This window comes from Ctenocephalides felis, unplaced genomic scaffold (genome assembly GCF_003426905.1).
Source record: "Ctenocephalides felis isolate EL2017-DRISC unplaced genomic scaffold, ASM342690v1 CF-g0.4_SCAFFOLD_03571, whole genome shotgun sequence".
Classification (NCBI taxonomy): Eukaryota; Metazoa; Arthropoda; class Insecta; order Siphonaptera; family Pulicidae; genus Ctenocephalides; species Ctenocephalides felis.
Genome location: NW_020539725.1, coordinates 17304639 through 17327079, shown reverse-complemented (window position 1 = coordinate 17327079; position 22441 = coordinate 17304639). Strand labels below are relative to the sequence as shown.

The window sequence follows — 22441 nt, the reverse complement described above, 5'->3', positions numbered from 1 at the left end:
TCCGATTTAAAATTTCTAAAAAATCTTATTTTTTCGAAGTGAAATTTTTTCAAAAATGTTAATCGTTTTTAAAAAAATAATAATTTTTGGCACGGGAAGTTCCAGCAACTTGCCTTAAGGCACGATGCCTTAATTGCCTTAAGACAGAATTCCACTTACAGCTAGTTTTATTATATAGTAATTTTTACACCTATTCTGAAATAGACAACAAGTATAACTGTAGAAAAAAATGACTTTAAAAATAAAAAATTTAAACAATAAACAATTTTTAGAATTGACATATGTTAAGGAGTTAAGGGGTAACACCACTGTAACAGCCTAAAAAACGTTTATTTTTGCCATTTTTTGCGGCAGAAGTAAAAGTTATAAAACCTTGATTTTGAAGGTAGTTATTTATTGCACTTTAAAGTAACAAAATAAAATATATGAAAATGGTGGTACTACAGCCATTTGGTGCGGCAACCAAAAATTACCCTTGATGTAACATGAACTTCTTTTTCAATCTTGGTTGCCTGGCAAATGAGTTTGGGTGATCCTCGAGGCGACTTTTGTAATTGTCTGAATTAATCAGTTCGTAATGTTGTGCTCAGTGAATTATTATTTGCATTACGAGTCAACCAATGCTCTCATAATGAAAAACTTATAATTTTTAAACTAAACCAGATAATTCCTTTTTTCTTTTTTTCTCATGATATGTACATATGATCAATATCATCAGCCAGATACCCTGTATATATTACAATATAAATATACACATATACATAGGGTAGGGCGGGGCACAAAGGTCGAATTTGACTTTGACCAATTATATTGCGAAAACCAAACCAGATTTGTCGCAACAAAAAGATAGAGGAAAATGTGTTTTTCAAAATTTGTTACATGGTCCTTTTTACTCCATAGGCAAGGTAAAATGGGCCATGGCCAGGAGGGCAAACAAGTACAATGTTTTATTATTAGTTTTGAATTTTATGAAATAATAACTACATTATTCAACCAATGCAAAATATAAGTTGCATGTCTACATTTTGCACCGGGAACGCTGTATATAACCTTGATCTGGTGTTTCGTCAGAAATATTCATCAGTAGAGTAGGAGAAACTATTTATTTGTCTCTTTTTTAACTTAATTTACTTTTTTATTCACTATTTTTTATAGTTCAAACCAAACAGGGTAAATGTTTAGTTCGTCGTTTTACCCCGCCACGTGTAAGCTTTTATAATGGTTATATAAAATTAACAATACTTCTTATAAAACAATTAAATAACGTATAAATAAAAATTCTATTAAGGTCTCGTAAACTAAAAAACAGTGCTCACAAACCTACACATATACAAATTTATAAACAATACAATTTAAAACAATTTTTATAAACGAACCGTTTCCTTTCATAGAATATTTTTTCTCCTAGCGACATCTATATTTCAACTGGGCCCTATTCCTTTTCTTTCCTATTTGATATTCCGTGATTCATCTAGTTGACCGTGATAGAGAATTCAGACTCCGACGATCGTTGGTGGGGCAGTATAATGAACGACTTGTAACGGATAACACATAATGCTAATTTAGGTTTCCATGTTTTAGATTTTAAATTATAACACACTGATTATGAGACAAACCTAGTCTCGAAACGTTTGTAAAATTATTATTTAATAAATTAGTGCAAAAAAAGTGTTGATTATTCATATTTCTAAATTAATGTCTATCTATCTACTCAGAATACATTTGATATATGTATATGTATATGTATATTATATATGTATGTTTCTATTACATGTGACATTGGTCGAGACATACACCTCCCAGGCTTCTCGTAAAATCGTCTTTATCTAATCCCATTGAACGGTCTTTCGTTTATTTCTCGTACTATTGTTCGACATGCTAATATTATTTAGTTTAATCTTATACGTGTTCAGTGTTCAGTATTCAAAGATAATAGTTCCCCGCAGAGGGCATTCCAAAAACAATGCCTTTGGGTAATAACAGTCGATTTGTTTCTTGTCTGAGACGGAGAATTTTATGGAAACCAACGAAGGTCTAAAACTTTTGTTAACAACGTTGCGGGCTTCGACTGACTGTGAAGTTTGCTTATGAAATTTCATATCGTTTGCTCGAGATACGTAATATTGGCATTTTTGTAAGAAAATTGTGTGGAATGGAGTATTCGTTCTAATAATAACCTTTGAGTTGTTCAGTAAGTTTAATTATTGTATCATTTGCTTGATGTCTACGTTAAAATTCTCTAATTCTAATTTCCAACAATTAGCAAAATAGTAACCGTACATATACACTCTATATATTAGGTTAGAAATAAAGTAAGTGCAGATACAAGTTTTGAGACATCAATTTCAATTATTTACTAGAACGAAAACACCAAAGTGCATTGTTTTAGTCAGGCCAAAAATGTTCATTTGATTGGACATATCAAATGAATTCTACATTCTGATGTCCATCTTAATTACGTGTCACTTTAACCAATTACTCGCAGCTGTTGCCAAAAACGTTATAAATACTTGTCTGGGAAGATTAATACGACCAATACGCAAGCCTACCTACGCTCCTTAGGATCAGACGAAGAGTAAACTGAATTATTATTATATATACCCACTTAATATTATCTCGGCATCGAAATAAGACATCATAAGGCAGTCAAATTTGTGATATATTATTGGATTTGATATAGAATAGAGCGGGGCCTAAAGGTCCGAGGGTAAAAAGGTCTACCACCGAAATCTCAATAACGTTAAGAATTTTTTAACAACGATATTTGAAAGTAAAGGGAAAAGGATGTATATCCTGCTATCGCCTTGATTCTGGCGACGTTGCTATCGGGTGATAAACATCAATGTGTGGAAATCCATAACAAAAGAATTCTGTTTCGTTGTTAGCTTTTTTGGTTGTGAGCACTATTGTTTAGTTTATGAGCCTTAATATATATTTTAAGGACCAGGAGATAAAAATGAATTCGCTGAGAGTTTTACTGAACGTAGTCAGATAGATGTTTGATATATGTCATTTGTTGTGGTATAATTGGTTTAGTTTTCACAATATAATTGCTCAAATTCGACCTTTGTGCCTCGCCCTACCCTACTATTTATTATATTATTTATTTTATTTAACCAGTAAACTGTGTTGGTCTTAACGAACAGTGTGCATATTAATACATAGCATTGATTTTTGGAAACACTCATTTACATAATTGTGAAAAAATGTAGCGCCAAGAAAACATTATCAATATAATATACATATATATATATATATATATATATATATATACTACGCAAATAAATAAACTCTCTATATAAACTCTATATGTTTGTTCAATCAAATATTATTCTATTGTTCATATTAATCACTTGAATGAAAGGTGTTTAATTATAATAAATGCAGTTGTGCCTTTATTAATTATATATGTAAGCACATTTCAAACTTGTTACATCAAGAAACAATACCCGTGTTTTCGTTAAAATGAAAAATAATAAACAAACTTTGAATGAAACCAACAACAGTGGTACAATGTGCCTCATTAAAATTACAAAGAATTGTTGAAACAACGTGCGATAAGGTCTCGACAATGATTCAACTTTTTATCGTGAATTCACTTCAGAAGTTCTTCGTAAAGTACATACTGTTTATTGATACGCCTGGTTAGTTCAACCAGTAATAAAAAATAAGCTTTGTAGAAATGTATAAAATATGTTAAAAATCTGATAATTAACAAAATCTTACAGGTCATGACAATATTTTGTCTTCATATTAAGAGCAAGGCTGACTCTGCCGCAAACGTCGGGGTCACCAATGTAGAAATATATTTATTAAAAATAAACTTTGTGGAAAAGTTTTAAACTATATTAAAAATCTCATCATTTCCAAAAGTCTATATATCATTATACTATTATATATTGTTACATGATCCACATACTACTCGATTTGGACGACACAAAACTGTGTCCACTGCTCGATCTGAGCGCCACAGTTAATTGGTTAATTAATATATTTTTCCTATTAATATAGTGCAACTTTTAGATGTATTTATCACTTTAAGCTTTCTAAATGCAAGTTGCTGCAATTGAAAACATGTTTTATATTCAAGTGAGCTAGAATTACATAAAGCCTTAGAAAACATTGTCGCGACGAATACTTACTTTTCCTTAAGGATTTATTGCAGTACTCTTTATATATCTACTCTGTTATTCTCTTTATTTTTTCTTTTCACTTCCAAAGAGCACTAAATTTTTTGCAGACATTCTGATATTGCAGGAGCACTAGACAAGAGTTTTCGTATAATATATTGAATATTTGAATTTAAATGAACGGTAGAAATTTATCTTGGGAATAAATATTTATTATTAATATTGAATAATACCATTTCTGGATAAGCAAGCTGGAAATCAAATTTCCAAAATAAAATTAGTGAGTCTATTTCTGTTAAAAATAATCATAGTACGAAATTTCAATTTAAAATTTTTATTTGACTGAAAACACTATTCTAAAATGCAAGGAAAGTGAACGCACCTGTTGCGTTTTTTTCCCGAATATTGACAACGATCTCACGCAACATATGCGTGCGCAACAGTGAAAGTGTTAAGAAAATTTTACTAATACTTGCTGTTTAAATTTTTCAATAATACGACCAGTTGTGACAGTTTTATAAAGTTTAGTCTTTGTTTAATTTGATAATAGATAAGTTTAATAATAAAGTATTACAATAATCTTTATTTATATTGGTCTTATTTGAAAATCTCATTATGTAGGAAATTACTTCAGAGATGTCAATCTCATATCTAAATATGATATTTCCTAAAAATCATATCATATCTAAATTTCATATTTCCTAAAAATCTCTTAATTTACTCAGATGAGATGACAGTAACAAATTTTACTTGTTTTTCTATTTCCAAATTGGGAAAAAATTATTGACCTCACAACAATATTACTCTATTTTTTTGGAACCTAATGTATTTAGTTTCACATATAAATCTGCAGTTTATTACATCTTTAGTTATAATATCAGAAGTTATACGAAGTGATGTGCTTTTTGGCCCATTTATTGAAATAATTAAAGTCTGAAAATTAAAGTATGTCCAAACCTGCATTATTCAATTCTTAGCTATCAATAATATTTATAAAACTTATATTTTTTTAATTGGAAATTAAGTTTATGATTTGAAATAGAAGTCAATTATATATAAAAATATAAATGTCTTACTAGCATAACATTTCTTCTAAACCTCATACGGTCTTGTATTTTCCTAACATGGACGTTGTTATCTTTTCATCTCCAGAACGTTCAATTTTTCTCCAAGTCTATCTTATAAATAAAAATAATAACCATTCTTTCAATAGATATATCAATTTTTCTGGTAGTCGAAGCGATGCAATCAAATAAATTCCATAAGATGATGTTTTTGTTCTCCTCTTAAGTACCTGGTATATGCTATTGTCATCTGTATGGAATCGAGCTTCGTAGTCTGTTTCTAACAAAGAAGTATTTCGATCACAGACTTTCTTGCTATTGAAAATATATTCTCTCTTGTTCGGATTCGGTTATTGTGCCGTTATTCAGAAGCAAATAAACCTATTTCTGGAAATCTGTTTGTCCTCTAAGCAACAGCAATTGTGATATGTAGATCTAGAGATTTTCACAGAGGAAGGAAAACTTGTGTGAAAAGTTGGTTCAAGGACTACTTACGAATCAGATACTTAGTTTAGTAAGAAAAAAAGGACATAAATTATCTTACATTAAATAGAAACAATTGTAATATTCAAAGAAATCGAAGAAAATCCAAGAAAAGCTGTTGCATTAACTAAGAACATATCCAAAATTTAAAAGGCTTGAATACTGTTGAATATTTTCCATTTTCAATCAAAATTTCAATCAAAATTCGAAATTCAATGATTATATTTCCACGAAATAAAGATGGATATATGCTGCGACTATTTCTTTATCGAATCAAGTTGGAATAATTCCATAGCTATTGCATATTATTTCACAATTATTCGTTTTCTAGAGAATCTTATAACCATACAATTTAATAGAATTTGTTAAAAATGATGCACCTGCACACTTTTGTATACTGCGTCGGTATGCAAAACATCATCTATTGCAACATGATTTGTAAAGGGTTCAATGTCAATCGAGACATAGAAATATTTTAATATCGTTGAAGATTCTATTGAGTTTAAGTTTTCAACTTATTTTATAAGCTTTGCTTATTTTTGAGAAAATCATTTAGACAATTTTGTCTTGAACTCATTATCTTGAGATCCACTGATTATGTTTCTATGAAATAAATATGGATATATGCTTTGACCATTTCTCTCTCGAATCAAGTTAAAAAAATTCTATGACATTGTTTCACAAATAATCGTTTTTTACAAAAATTTATAACATTACAATTTTATAGTATTTGCAAAAAAACTTGCAAATTTTAATTATTTTGATAATTAACTTCCCGTAGGGTAAGTTATAGTAATCGCAAAAAAATCGATAAAATGAAAATGTTTATATATCTTTACGTTTTAAAGGTTTCTGAATATTTTGGCATACCTTAGAAAAAATGGATGTGTGGCAGTTCTAGCCGTTCCGAAGATAAGGAGCAAAAAGTGCCAAAAATGGTAACTCAGTTTTTAAGAGAACGGTGCTTCCAATTTTAATAATTCAAGAAACATTTTACTTGTATTGACAAAATGAAGAATTGATCAAATTTTCATGAAGGCAGGTTTAACGGTTTCGGAGATCTTATTAAAAAAGTAAAAAAAAAATGCTATTTGGCGGTTAAAAATGATCATTAGACATATGCACATCAAATTATCAGATATTTTATAGAGATTTTAACAATAAGTATAATTTTTTTTACATTTCTATGGGTTCCGTAGCAATGCTTCCCCATCAAAAAAAAATTTTTTTTGTCAAATTTATAGTTTCTCAAAAATCTATTTTTTTTCGAAGTAAAATACGGGATACGGGAGTTCCAGCAATTTGCCTTAAGGCACGATGCCATGCGCTCCACAAGTTTCATCTTGAATTCTATTAGCATGAGTACTTTCAGTACTTTGTTAAATAAGGAAATAATTTTATACAATAATATATACATGAATCATAAGTTAGCCATATGTTTATTACCATAAGTTCTTCTGCAACATCTGTTAATTCTATCATTGTTCTTGCGTTTTTCATGCACTAGAAAAACGCATTTGCTGCCAATTCATAAATTCATCCGCAAAATAATATTGAAAATATTGAAATATTGAAATTGCGTTATGGTACAGTGAGTCAGTCAGGCTTTAGTAAACAAAATGTCGTTTTAAACACATGCAAATTAATGAATTTGTAATATATAATGGTGTTGCGTAAAAAAACTGGTTGCGATAATTAAAATACTTATTGTTTCATTGTGTCATATTGCATGTTGTTTTTTTATTTTTAAATATATGACACTATTGCCTTTGTGCTCGAGCAATACATACAGAAAAACTGTTGACAAAGAAATATTTTTTTAATTCATTTTTTCTTCACTGTTAAAGGAATCAACGATCAGAAATTGACATGATGACATATGACATTTAATCAATCGGGAGTGCTCCACGATTGTCGGCAACGCTCGTTTACTTACTTATTTTGAGCATTTTGACAGTTTGCTAGAACCAATTCATATGAAGATAGGCCCCTAACATTCTGCTAACGTTCGATTATTTAAATTTGTTGCTATTCAATTTCTCTTACAATAAATTTATCCTCAGTTCCCAAATTAGGGTGTTGCCGTTTATAATCTCCATTTTTTTCATTTACTACAATATATCATGAATATTCGTCATTATTTATACCAGAGGAGCCCAGACATGGCACGCTCCATGACACAATATGCATACAATGGACAAGAGTATATGGTAATATATTTCTTCTCAAAAGCACCACCCATCGGATTAAAGTAATGATACCATACTAAAAGAAAAGCGAACAAGTTTTTAAATGTACAATGTAATGTGCGATAAGACGAATAACTAAATATTCCTATAAGTAAACTTGTTTGTTACTGGTTCAGTTTCGATATTGTAGGTCAGGAATGTACGATTAAAATAACCAGACAAGCCGCTGGGGAAAAAGATAGACTCGGTAAGAAACTGAAAGAGTCTTTTTTATAGAAACAGTTAGGGATTTTGTGTACTTCATCAAAAATAGATAAATTAAATAAATTAAAAGTACCACGAAAAATTACCAGATCACACGAACAAATATTTAGAGGAATTGAGTGAGGAATGTCCTACTCGAAGATATAAAAAAATGGCTATACGATCTAAAATAAAATGTTAAAAAAGTCTCATTGGAGATAAACTCTTTAAAGGCATTGTTTAAAAAATAATAATATGCATAAAAAAATAAATAAATTAAAATTGATGAAGTAAAGTCACGGTTGAACTTTCACAACCAATTTTTGATCTTGCTGGTCTTAATGATCTTTATACTCAATTCTCTATGCTAATTTAAATTAAGGTGTTATAATCAAAAAGCATTAGTTAATAAATACAAAGGAAGTAATAAGACTTGTTAAAAAATTTGATGGTAATGTGGACGTATTTGGGTGGCTACTTGCAATATCTTCAAAGTAATGTTTGAGCTTTGTCAACATCAACCTTTGCAGTAACAAGAATAGAGAAAATCATCATTACAAATAAACGGTAATCAAAGAGTCTATGTTTTGGAATATCAAATTTGGTATATCGTAATTTTTAAATTATGACCTCCTACAAATATTGTAATATTTAAATTTGTTGTAATTCTGTGTCTAGTAAAAAGGTATAGGCGATTTGCCACAAAATAGAAAAGAATTTGGTAATATTTTCTTTAAAATCTTCATTTGTTTCTAACTGTTAGATATGTAATTTTTATTTGGCTACCAAGTGAAATGGATTGTATTTATTCATGATCTATTATTATGATACACTTCTAACACATTCATACGAGTATATGACATTACATTACTAGATTGTGATTGATGAGTAGTAATTCCAGACTAACTAGATATTCAGAATTTAAAATTTATTTTATTATATGCAAACAATACGTTCTCATGTTTGTCTCGGAATACTGAAGATAATATAATGAAATTGATATACATCGCTATGTATTTGCATCTGAATTATATAATGTTCTGTTACATGTTTTGTCTTGGGAAGACAACTTTTGTAAGTGGATTATAATTGCATCCGAATGTATTATTTCTTTATATGGAAACATCTTGGTTCATAATGTACGAACCCGCAGCTTCTGACATTGAGAATAATTTTTTGTGGATTGCAGACAACTAATCCTATTCGAGTTAATAATGAAATTATTAATAATTATTAATAAAATTAATATGCCAAAAGAAGCAATAAGAGTATGGGAGCTAGCAGTTTCGATATATTGGTATTGGCTTCACTACATACCAGTCAATACCAGTCTTGATGTTACAACAAGCCCCAGACTTAGATACAACTAACCCTTGGTGTGATTTCTGACATTGAGAATAATTTTTTGTGGATTGCAGACAACTAATCCTATTCGAGTTAATAATGAAATTATTAATAATTATTAATAAAATTAATATGCCAAAAGAAGCAATAAGAGTATGGGAGCTAGCAGTTTCGATATATTGGTATTGGCTTCACTACATACCAGTCAATACCAGTCTTGATGTTACAACAAGCCCCAGACTTAGATACAACTAACCCTTGGTGTGATTTTTTTACATTAATCTAGATAACTATTTAAACAATTTGGTAATCACAAAAATTGTTACATATTATAAAACATTGATGAATTTGAAACGAAATCAGATATATAAGATTTTAAATACTAAGGCCAAACGATCTTTCATGATAGTACAATTTTATATTATGTACCTGTCATTGATCATGCATCTGCACGCTTCTGTATACTGCGTCGGCTATGATGACATGATCCGAGGGGATTTAATGTCAAATTGATGCAAAAAAATATTGTAATATCGTTTAAGATGCTATTAAAAAACGCTTACTACTGCTCATTCTTGTTACAATGACCCTCTATAGAGGCTACCCTACTATAGCTCACCTGCTCTGAGAAAAACGCTTATTTGATGCTATTTTTTCTGGATAAATTAAATTGTTAAAAATAGGACTTATTTTAATCCTTGGTAGAGTGTAAACTTATAAATTAAAATGGAAGTTTAAAGACTTTTAATCCAGATTTACGACGATCACAAGAATAATTATTTTATCAATGGATGTAAGTACATATTTCATTCACAAAATACTTAGCTTTTTGCATTTATTTTATGCATGTTGACTCATTCTTAGTACGAATATATTCTTACGATTGTCTTCGATAGACAATCTAAATAACACAAAACAACGCTGAACAACTTTTTTTTAAATTTTAATTACAATCTGTCACACTTAGGACATTCAGTAATTGTTTTGACTTTTTCTTATTATATGAATCTTGAATGGATGGCAACCCAGTAGTTGTCCAGTCCAGTTATGACTAATTATCTATACTCGAAGTATTTGCTGACATTTTTATTATATATGCAACTATACCCCCGAAAGGCAATTTTCACTTGAGGCTATATTTGAGATCTATAACCTCAAGTGGAAATTTGACATCAAAGTTGCCTGATGCCAGGTTTGGCGTAGCGGGAAAACGTTGAACAAGTGATGTGAAGAACCAAATCGTTTAACATTAATAAAAGAAAGGCAACAACAAAGTGCGTGTAGAAGTTAGTTAGATGTTTGATATATGTATGAAGCCAATATTGTCATTAACACATTTACTTATCAGCCTTCTTTATACGGTATGAACATGTTTTATTTTATTTTCAGGTGAAGTTCGAGGGTCGCACCCAATATCTGTCTGCGGTCTGCATGGCCTGCCTGGAGGCCTCGAGCCCTGAACGCGTAATCCGCTGCCGCTTTTGTACCACCCAGTGGGACGGATCGTCCCTGGTTTTGGGCACCATGTACTCCTATGACATCTTTGCTGCAATGCCGTGCTGCGCCGAGCGCCATAAGGTAAAATTAAAATAACTATTGATTTATATTTAAATCCTTTTGCTACGGTTGTCGTCTATGGACGACATCTACATGACTTGCTGTGTGTGCGGATGTCGTCTCTGGATGAAAATTAAAGTCAGTTAAAGTTAAAGTATTGACAATGCTAGACTTTGATTGTAATTTATAGTTTATAGCAGAAAGGTTAACACTTTGGGGACGGCTGTCCACCTCAGTGGACAAACATACTCTGTGAGGCACAGGCTATTTTATAAACAATGACTCAGTTTGCATCGAAAAGTTGAAAAAAAGTTACATATAGCAGTGATAAACAGTATTGTATTTTGAAAATAATTTAAATTATTTTGGTAGTATTTTTAGCCTTTTTCTTTGCTATATGGTCTTTTTTTTAATATTTAATACGACCGAGCGCTTTTAAATATGGAAAAACGACTAGTAAATTTTGTGAATTAAGCAGTAGTGAAGATGAGTTTCAAATAGACATTCATACAGACAAATTTTACGAAATTACTATTCGCACCGATGATAGTGATGAATGTGATGATGATATTATTCAACCAACAAAAAGAAGAAGTTCGACAAAATAAATGAATAGCGGAAAGACATTAGCGAATGCGTCGATTCTCCTTCAATAATCGAGTTTGACATACATCAACAAACACCCCGACTACAAATACCAAGCAATATAAGAAGAATTATTAGACAATATAATAGAAAAAATAAACCATTATGGCAGCAAAAAAATGACCAAATATACTGACTAATCAGTGGCATATTCTAAATTCTAAAAGAAAAAGGGATTGTATTGTCTGTTCAGACAGAAAAGCACCAGGAGGAAGGCGGCGAACAACATTTTATTGTATAACATGTCAAAATCAACCAGCTATGCATTTTGGAAATTGTTTTGAACGTCACCATTCTTTATAAAATGATCAAAAATAAATTAATATTAAAAATGTATGTCCTTCAATGACCACAAATTTTTATCAAACAAATTGCATAACATACACAATGAAATCAAGTTTACAGACGGTAAAGTAGATTGTTTTGAAATCGGTGCCGTCCCGAAAGTGTTAATAAATACTCTCAAATCAAGATATTCAGTTTGTAAATATGTTTCTCTAAATAATTTATCATACTCTTATTTGCATAAAATGTGATTATCTTCAATTCTAAAAAAGAACAAGAGGATATTATATAACCTTGTACGTTATTACGCCATATAACTTGCGCACAAGATATATAAATCCTGCTTAAATACTCGCGCGTTTCGCTTTTTACCGCCGAATGAATATATCTTGTACTACGTTCAGTTTAATTTATTTCTGTAGCGCGTCTTTGTACGGCTATGTTTTGCGTTATTAAATCCTGAAAGTCGTATATGTAGGCACATTATCAGTAGACAATGCCAAGAGCAATATCAGGCGTACTTCGTTTCAGACATCAATGCATCAACCGCACAAAAGCAAAAGCGTTGCTGCTGCTTTTATTCGCACTCGACTACTGATTTGATTCTAGGCTCAACATTTGTGTAGATTAATTTCCAAGCCATTTCGAACTCATAATGGGAAATTTCATAGGAGTTCATCAATTTATAATACCGAGCTCTAAGAGTTTTCAGCATTTGTAGGTTTAATTGAGAATCAAAGTTCAAGCTTCAATGAATACTAGTTCAAGTCCTTTTAAATTTATTTAAAGAACGTTCTATTCTTGTTCAGTATTTTTCATTATTGTTAAAACGTTGTTGGGAATGTGGATAAATAGTAATCTTATTGTTGCAAATCCAGCGCCATGAAAGTTACTGAAAGGGGAGTAATGTGGCAGTCTTGACAGATCTAATTTTATAAATTTTATATTAGATGATCTGATGCTAAGATAAAATTATAACTAATAAATTTCCACAAACCACATTTTATTGAATTTTATATAGAGAATTTTCCACATTTCGAATCATTTACATTTGTATAAATTTTTGTTAATAAGGCATAATTAACATTGTCGTCCCTAAATAGTTAATGAAGATAGATGAGTGCTTGTTAGTTTCTATGTCTAGTATCATCAAAAGTGTTTACTCAGCTATCTCACTGTATATTCTGTTTTATCTAATTAGTAGACCATGAAGAGCTTACGCCCGAAACATGTTTCATTTATTTTCTAGCCGAAAAACCTTTACAAGCTTTTAGTTTTTGCTCGAAATTCTTATCTAGTAGCTTTTAGCAAGAGATAGATTGAATTATATTTTGATATGTTAGAATTGCACTGTGTGTTGCAAAATTGTAATTATATTTTATTTGTCAATTTTTATTTTTATAATAACTATAATAACCAGTTTATTGATTTTATTTTGTCGTTTTAACTCAAAGTATGTGTATAAAAAATATCGATACCCAATAGAATCTTCATTGAATTGTGAAAATATTGATTTTTAATTCAATAAGCTTAATTAGCGAAACCAAATTAAATCAAAATATTAATAAAAGCGTTGCAAGCACAATTCTTAAATTGATTATAGAAATATTTATGAAAAAGCTCTTCAGTATGAATAATTAATATGCTTCATTTAAATAACTTAAGAATATCGTATAAGTGTAATAAAATAATACTTGATGAGAAAACCGTTTTTAAATTGAACCATTATTGATTCTGTACATCTCAAATTAATTAATATTTTATTTTAAAGAGCATTTACTCTACTTGCAATGTATAAAGTGTAGTAAAAAGAAATTCATTATTTTACCAAAAGATGCCTCTAATTATTTACGTTATATAAGTCTCATCGGGTTCATGTTGGAATGATGAGATTTCGTACTGAAAAAGCTATTCTGACAATTTTGTAAAATGCCCTTAAGGTTGTCCTCTTCATGGCCAATATAATAAAACGAAAATACGTCCGAACATTGGTTGACTCGGTTTTTTTAGCCCTCGTCAAATATGGTCAAAAATGTAATTTCCAAGCCATTTTATCATTTTTATATTCCAGTAAAAACTTATTTACATTATTATCTTTAATATAAAGAGCAGAAAATATTTTGACCGAATTAAACAAAAACAAAAAAAATTATTTACCATGCATGTGAAATCTCGTCCGTTATATGTCTGCTTTTTTGTACTCTTGTTTATTTAGTATGATTGATTGATGACACATACAATATACAACCATTTTCATCATGTTTTTCCATCTTTTCTCTTCTCCCACATATTAGACCGATCGGCTTAACTTAAGCGTTGATGGATCATGGAGACGGCCTTCATTGAATCACGGCTGCTCGTATATTTTACGTCTAAATAATATTTATGCGAAAATACTTCGCGACTTAACGATCGCCTTTTCTGGCGGACTCGCTCACCTCAATTACTTCAACATAATCTTTACTCGTCTTAATCGAACATAAATCGGAAACGTCTTCACGCAATTTATATCAACGAGGAACAGACACGTAATTTAACGCGTTTTACTTCAGTTGAAGATTTATGCATTTCAGTTACTATTCGAATAATTGCTTGGTGTGTGCTATTGATTTATAATTATTGATACAAGTTCTGTACGATGATGATTATTTTCCAAGAGCACCTTGTACTTGTAATTGTTCAATATTTTTCAAAAAAACCATATACAATTTCTACGAATATCAAATATGAAAGTGGTAAATGATGGGGTAAAATAATATACTACTATGTTCGACACTCTAAATTTTTATTTACTATAACTGAAGTAATAGAGATACCTACGGAGAAAATAGTTTATATGGACAAAATGACACAGTCGCCTTATTTGAAAATTGGCTAGATTTAGTAACGTTATCGCGACTGTATAACATGAAGCTATAATCAGAATCCTGTCAGATGTTGAACGTCATTGTCACAGTCTTATAGTAGTAATTAGTTCTAACGTGTATCGTGCCTTCAGAAGTTCATTTTGATGGTAGTTTTATCGTGTTCTTTTGGGGACTAACTTATTGTTATTTGTAATTATTTCTTTTAGAATCGATGAGCTCATGCCAGTGAGTACTAGTGATTTCGATCAATATTATTGCAATAATCAGGTGTTTGGTGGAATTTTGATTACTCATTCATTTTTGTGTTCTTTCGGGCAGACATAGTACTATTCCGCAAGCACCAGGGGGTAGTTAATTCGAGACCACGAAAAAAAAAAAATTAAACCTGTCGAAGCTTCACTTTTAACTTCTACTCTAACTACTTCCAAAAACAAAAACAGACCCTTGGACTTATGCGTTATGCGCTGATGTTCTAGAGAAGACCAATATTTACAACTTGTTCAATGTCTTTGCATAGTGCAATACGATGCTTTACTTAGTTGTTACTGCGTATTTTGTGATTTGGAAAGGAATTTTATCAACTACTGCTGGGCTTATCAAAGATATCTCGAGCTTATAGTGTTGTACGTATGATTCACTAAGAATCTACGTTGTTTGTATTCTGACCGATACAATTGCTTTATGATATTATTTATTATTATTACAAATGGGTGCATCTCACCTACAGTTTATTGCCTTACCTTATATGTCATTTTGCCCGTAATATATGGACAAAATTGTTACTGCAACTAATTGCATTCTTTCTTAATAACTGTTATTACAGTTGCTGAAAAATAAAATGTAAAAGACTATGTTAGTGATAGTCATTAAATCTTAGATGCGTAAAAACGATCGAGACTGATTATAACATCAATAAATACATAATATCATTCAAAAAAACAATACCATGATTTTTTGACCGTGTTTCCTCTGCATTAATAAGAATTTTTGTGGTTGCTTCACAAATGAGTTCTGATATGCAACTATGAATTAATCATTATGTATCTACTGTCGGCATTTAATAATAAATATATTTTCTACACACAACAAATTAATAGGAACTAGCTATTTAGAATTACGCCAGTAAAATTAAACAACCTGGAAGTACGCTCTTTTAACTATCAAATATCAATTGAAACTTGTTGTTGTACCATAAACTCTTTATAGCTATTTGTAATTCGCTATTGTTGTTTTATGCATAATGCAAATTTAATGCGTGGATGCAGCACTGCCCTTGCGGTGTGTTCTCATTAGCCTTGAATCGCTCGCGTTGTAAAAAAATATGTTCTTGCCGCCTCGGCTCATAAAACAGTTTGCCGCTGTTGTCGGGCAGCATTTTTCGTTTTGGTACATGTGTTGCGTATGTCAACCGCTCAGGGCTTTTGTCATGTTTGCCGAGAGGGGCACATTATCCGGTATTATGAATACCGATATATCACAAAGTGAATGAACAATGGTCGGAGATGTTCAGAAAGCGTACTTGGATTAAGCCATGTCACGCAGTCTCTCCTCCTTATTATAATTTAGTGAGCTTCTTTGTCGAATTACATGTTGCAATGACCCAAATCTCGGAAAATAAAATTTATATGAATTATAACTGAAGTTTTTCAGCGGCTTCTGATTCACTTGGATTGATAACATGAAATTCAAAAAATTGTCTTAAAAAAAGTACATTGGTACTTCGCATAAAGTACTTAATTAGTAGAGGGGAATAGTTTGTTTTACAAAAAGTTTGCTCTGCTAACGCATTTTTCCGATGTTTCCAAAAATATATGTGTAATTAATAAAAATTATATAACTTATTTATCAAATAATATAATAATAATTATCGGTTATATTCACAAGAGTCGTACTGCTTTTTTGTCTTTTTCGCTCCTGAATTTTTAAAGAAACTGTCGCTATTGTTTTCTCTATTTTAGACGCACCAATAATTATGAGCACCAATATTTCTTCTTTTAACCTCAGCTTTTTTTGTGAACATTTGCGTATTTTTCCTTCTTTTTCATTTGACCAAAAAGTCCTTAATATAGGTGCACTAGACATCAGTTCACAGCCCTTTCATACCTCTGTTTTTTCAATTCTCTAACAAAATTTTCCATAAACTTTTATAATGCGAAGATGTAACATCGAACAACAAAAATGCTTTGAGTGTGAGCTTTTTCTCTGATTTGTATATTTTTACAACGCCAACAATTTCTAACGTCTATTCATCAAAAATTAATATAACTTTTGCCATTGTGAACTTTTTATTAATCTTCCACTGAAAGCCAACCTATTTTTGACCGCCAATGACAATGGTGCAGTTTGTTATGTGAAACATATCTTATTGGGAAAAGCGCCCGAAAAATGTTATGCACAACGCCCATTATGCGAGGCGTAAGTTGTGCGAGATCCTACAGTATTAAGATAATGCTATTAAGATAAATTATTTCAATTACTGTATTGCTTTATTTTTTTGCAAAATAAACGTTTAACTATGGATATTCCAAATATTTAAAATTAATAATATTATATTTCTATTTTCAGTGTAACAATTGCTTCAAGCCCTTGCTCCATCCTCATCAGCGCTTGAACTTCTTCAGCGACTACAGTCATACTCTGAACTGTCCCTTCTGCCACGTTCAGGACACACACTTCGTGAAGCCCTTGGCTTTCTGCTACACCAAACAGACGTTCCCGCTTTACCAGCAGTGGCCATAACACGATGCCTCGCCGACGGCGGTCCATGTGTCCGCCTCGGCGACCGCCTCGACCGCCACTGAAAGCAATCGACTGTACGACCGCCAGCCACGAGCCATAAGACCACCAGCCCGACATTCTCCTATCCCATCGCTACCTACTACACCGCCATCTATGCAACAGATGTACAAAACATCACCAATTGGCACAAAGACATCACCAATAGGCACGTCCAAAATATCACCGATTGGAACCAAGACATCGCCGATAGGGTTTAAAACCTCGCCGATTGGATTTAAGACTTCTCCTATCGGTTGCAAGACTTCGCCAATAGGTTTCAAAACCTCACCAATAGCGCTACGAACCTCTTCGCCAATAGATCTCCCGGCACCTCAGCCGAGAATGCAGCCTATTAAGGCGGTGCCCTTGCTTGGTGGAGTGCTTCCAGCAAAAGCGCGGATTACCACAGTCGCTGATAGTTGTGCACAATCCTGTTTGCAATTATTTTCCAATGAATTCATGGATTATCTCAATCAGATAAGTTAGATTGATAAGGTAGACGAATCATCAAACAAGTTATTAGGATGATAACATGCAGTGAGTATTTTCATAGTCACCAAATTTGTGGGATCATGAACATGGTATTATTAGTGATCTCTTGTTTAGTTTTCGAATGAGATTTGTCTATTAAACAGTTAATGTATTGATAATGAGTGTAATTAAGTGATCTAAAACAATTAATTGCTACCTCAATGAACTCAAATAACATCAAGAAGATTTTCCTCAAACGGCGATGGTTGTATATGGCGATGTACTATGTATTTATATGAATTTATTAATTAATTGATTAAAAAGCGGTGAACAAACGACGGACTGATATTCATTAGCGGCATGGCAGTGCGACAGCCACGATTGTTTTAAAATAATTCAAATTCTAGTGTTGATAAGTTTTGTTCTGTTGAAGTTTGTTTTCGTTCATATTTTTATCTTAGTGCACCAATTTATATTTAAATAACCTATTATATGAAATATTTTATGTTATTAGATAATTCTAGGTTTGAATTAATTACTGAATATTTTTGTTATAAGGACAACGTGAGCGTTTTCAAACTGAACCGTTATGTTGTTCTTCTTAGAATATATTAATTTTTAATAAGTTAGGTATCATACTAGAGGTTAATATGCAAAAGTTTTGAATAAGATTAAACCCTATCCGCGTTTTGATAATGAGAAGTACAGAAAGTCGAAGAAAAACTTGTGTTTTGAAAAAAAATTGAGACGGGCGTGTCGGCAGTTAGATGCTATGTGATTCGCGCAATTTTTTTACATAAATTCGTAGTATATAGATTCTATATATATAAATATATATTGAAACATATTTAGTCGTTAAGATTTTTTCTATTTCTAATATTAGGTACATGCGATTTAGTGATGTGTAAAAACAATAAATTTTCTAATGTGTTTTACTTTGTATAGGATTTATGAAAATTTATCTCCATTTGTTGTTGTCGGTATATTGAATGAATTTTTGATTAGATAGTTGATACTACTACACATTAAGGTAATAAAGCTAAGAATTTATGCTGTGTGCGACCAATAAGCAGGCTTGGAATTACATTATTCAGGTTGTTTTTATTGTGTGAATGGATTTTGTAGAGATGAAGTACAGAAATGTATAATTATAACGAGATATACGAATTGAATAAGAATAATTCATTTCGATGAAAGATGAACAATAACTTTTTCAAGGAAATTAGAAAACAATATATTTGACAAAAAACAGACGACAGTTTGATGGAGACGAGCGATGGCTTTTTTGCTTATTCATATACACATGCGTATAGAAATATATGTCTCATTAAATAAAAATCATAGGTGTATTTCGAAAATTTAGGAGTTCTATATTTATATAAGCATTTATATTGTAAAATTTCTAGGCGTTATAGGTTTCTAAAATTAAAATTTAATCATAAGAAAAAATAATATATCATTTTTATACGAGCTATGATAGTAGTTATTAATATACATCTATAAACTTTCTTCGTGTTTCGAATAATTTTAGTGATTTAATGAATATACACATAGTTGCCAATTAATAATGGTATACCGATCAAACTTTAAAAGAACTGCCTCCATCGTCATCGTTTTTTTGTAAAAATTAACATTTATAAAAAATCATCAAATCATCACGGGTATGATTGTGTGTGAATGGTCGTAAGATTGCCGGATATTTCTTTTTGGTTTTTCTACTGTATTACAAAAATTTGGTTTTTCTGTCTTAAAAATTTAACTTTGTTTTCATAAAAGTTAATAATCGTGCATAGTTATAAATGTATTTTATGAATCACAGATATTGAAAATTAGTCATTCAGGGATTCAGAAATGCCTAGCAGAACGTGTTAGTTCAATTGACAACATCTAAATATGCCAAAAATCATTAAATTGAAAATACACTTTAAAAATGGCTAAAACTCTAAATTGAACTACAATTCTCTGTCGCTGAAAAAATTCAAAACGTTTTAACTATAACTATATATCACTTATAATAATATTGTGGAGATTGATCAACTTTATATAAGTTTTTTTTTCTAAAAAAATTAATTAAACATTTCACTTTCTCATTTTTGCTGTTTGAAATCTTCACAACTTTATTATTAAAAATTTGCCAATTAAATTTATAACACTAAAAAGTAGGAAAGGAATTGAACTATACTATGAATTACTACTTGACTTACATAATTTAATTTTCAAAATATTTCACTTAAAAAAATAAACGTTAAAAATTAAATTTTCATATAATTTTATCATAACCATTCAAATCACGTAAAGTAATTCATATTATATTTTGATTCAAATATAATACAAAGATAAATATAAAAAATTTATTAGTAATAATTATATAAAATAGAATTTAAATATATATTATAGAAATATCTTACGGAATTATATATCGCAAAAATAAGAATTTTCGTCATTTTTTATTTTTCTCTATTTTGTGCATTGTTGCTCTGGTTTACTTTGTAAGCATAATTTTTATAAGGGACAATTATATTCATTTAAAAAAAGTCTCATTAATTCCATTATTTTTACATTGTGTATTCAATTCGTTGCAATTTTTTTATATAAATTTAACAATTTTATGTAAAAGTGTGTAATTACTGTAGATATTAATTTACATCAATATTTTTAAAATTTACAATCATTTTTATGATAATGACTAATTGAATAATTTGTTTGTTGCTAATTTAATTAATACTGATTTTTTCAGTGAAGTACTATAATTTTTATTTTTATTAAATTTATTTCATTAAATATATTATTTTTTCCTCTAATTATGCATACAAAGTCAACAGGTGCCAGGTATGCATGCATATAAAAAAAAGATAACAAAGAAAGTTATCTCACTTTCAGATCATCTGATGATGAATACGTACAAAAGAAATTTTTATCTTTGCGATGACTTTAAACTTATGATAAATTAAAATATAATATACTACATATATCTTCGTGTTATATTCCGTCTGCGGCCGTTTGTACCGTTAATTTTGAAAGTTAATAAATTATCCAGGAAAAAAAACAGTTGATGAAGGCGACAAAGCGATTTTCTTACAATAATATTTTTGGTAATCAAATCTTTAAAAAATAAAATTCTAAAATAATATAGTTTTTCATCTATTTCCAACGGTGCAAACGGACAATGTCGGATGCTTGGTTATTGTGAATGTTATGTACTGCAAAATTATAATACTATTTGAAGCAAATGAATCTATATAAATAATCCTAGTGAATAAAATTTCTATAACCTAAAATACGTCCGTGAAAAATCTTTATGCCGATAATAAATGAAATTTTAAAAGACAGAACCGATTCAAATAAATAAAATATTAAGATTTACGAAATAACCATAAATTTACCTCGACACAACAAATTTTTATAAAAAAAATAAATACGTTCTGAGTGAGTATTATATAGCTATAGAAACAACATCTTCCAATATATTTGATATAAAGTAATATTGTATATTAATGCCCATAGATATAAAAGCCTTTCCCAAAACAATGAAATAGAACGAATGTCGTACAAAAATATTTGCCAATATTAGGTTTCAGTTCACGGTTTTCTTGGATAACCGAATCTTTTTGAAAAATATATTTAAATAGTGTATCGTTTACAAAAGTCAGTACATAACTGAACAAATATCACTTAACTGAATTGTAAGTTGTCGATGTTTTCTCTAATCATAATCGTTTTAGTATCTACGAACTAGTGCTTAACTTATCTATGTTCTGTTAGTTTTAAGAGTAATTAATATTTATTGAGAGTTGATTGATTTTTAGTGGAATTGAATGTACAATCTACATATCGCCATCTTAAACTAATCGTGTTAATAATTATCATAAATTTTATGCATTCCCCTTGAATGTGAAAAATCTTAGTCATTTCTGTTTCTCGTTGGAATAAGTCTTGAATATATTATTTCTGTAACAATAAGTAGACTACGATCGTTGTATCGGGGGAGGATGAATTTTGGGGAAAACTTAAATTTAACGACATGCCCAGAGTTATAGGATAGTATACTACGATTAAGGGGCCAATTTTTGGATAAAATAGAAATGATATTTTACGGGTCTCTAATCGTATGAGTTGGTAATCACGAACCATTTTTTTATATTATTCTATTTATTTATTGGCCTTGCTTACATGGAGCATTTAGCCACCATCAATGTTTAATTTTCATATTTTATACTATTTTTTAAATTCAACTTTTACTTATCTTTCTATGCAATTTTAAATTAACAATACGAATTCTAATCAATTTTAACTCATTTTTTATCTTATTTTTTTTAATCCTTATTTCTTCTGGATTCATCTCCTTTTTTCTTCTACTAATACAATTACGTTTTCTTGTAAATCCA

General features: G+C 30.2%; 1 protein-coding gene across 2 annotated transcripts in view; it reads left to right on the top strand.

Moving 5' to 3' along the window:
• Nucleotides 1-17563, top strand: part of LOC113386798 (headcase protein-like) — a 675189-nt gene extending 657626 nt beyond the window's left edge. For both annotated transcript variants that reach the window (XM_026624555.1, XM_026624554.1), the window contains exons 4-5: nucleotides 10843-11031; nucleotides 17373-17563. In XM_026624555.1, coding sequence (XP_026480340.1) covers nucleotides 10843-11031; nucleotides 17373-17546 — 363 coding nt within the window. In that variant the 3' untranslated portion in view covers nucleotides 17547-17563. The remainder of the gene's footprint in view (nucleotides 1-10842; nucleotides 11032-17372) is intronic.
• Nucleotides 17564-22441: the final 4878 nt, after the last annotated feature.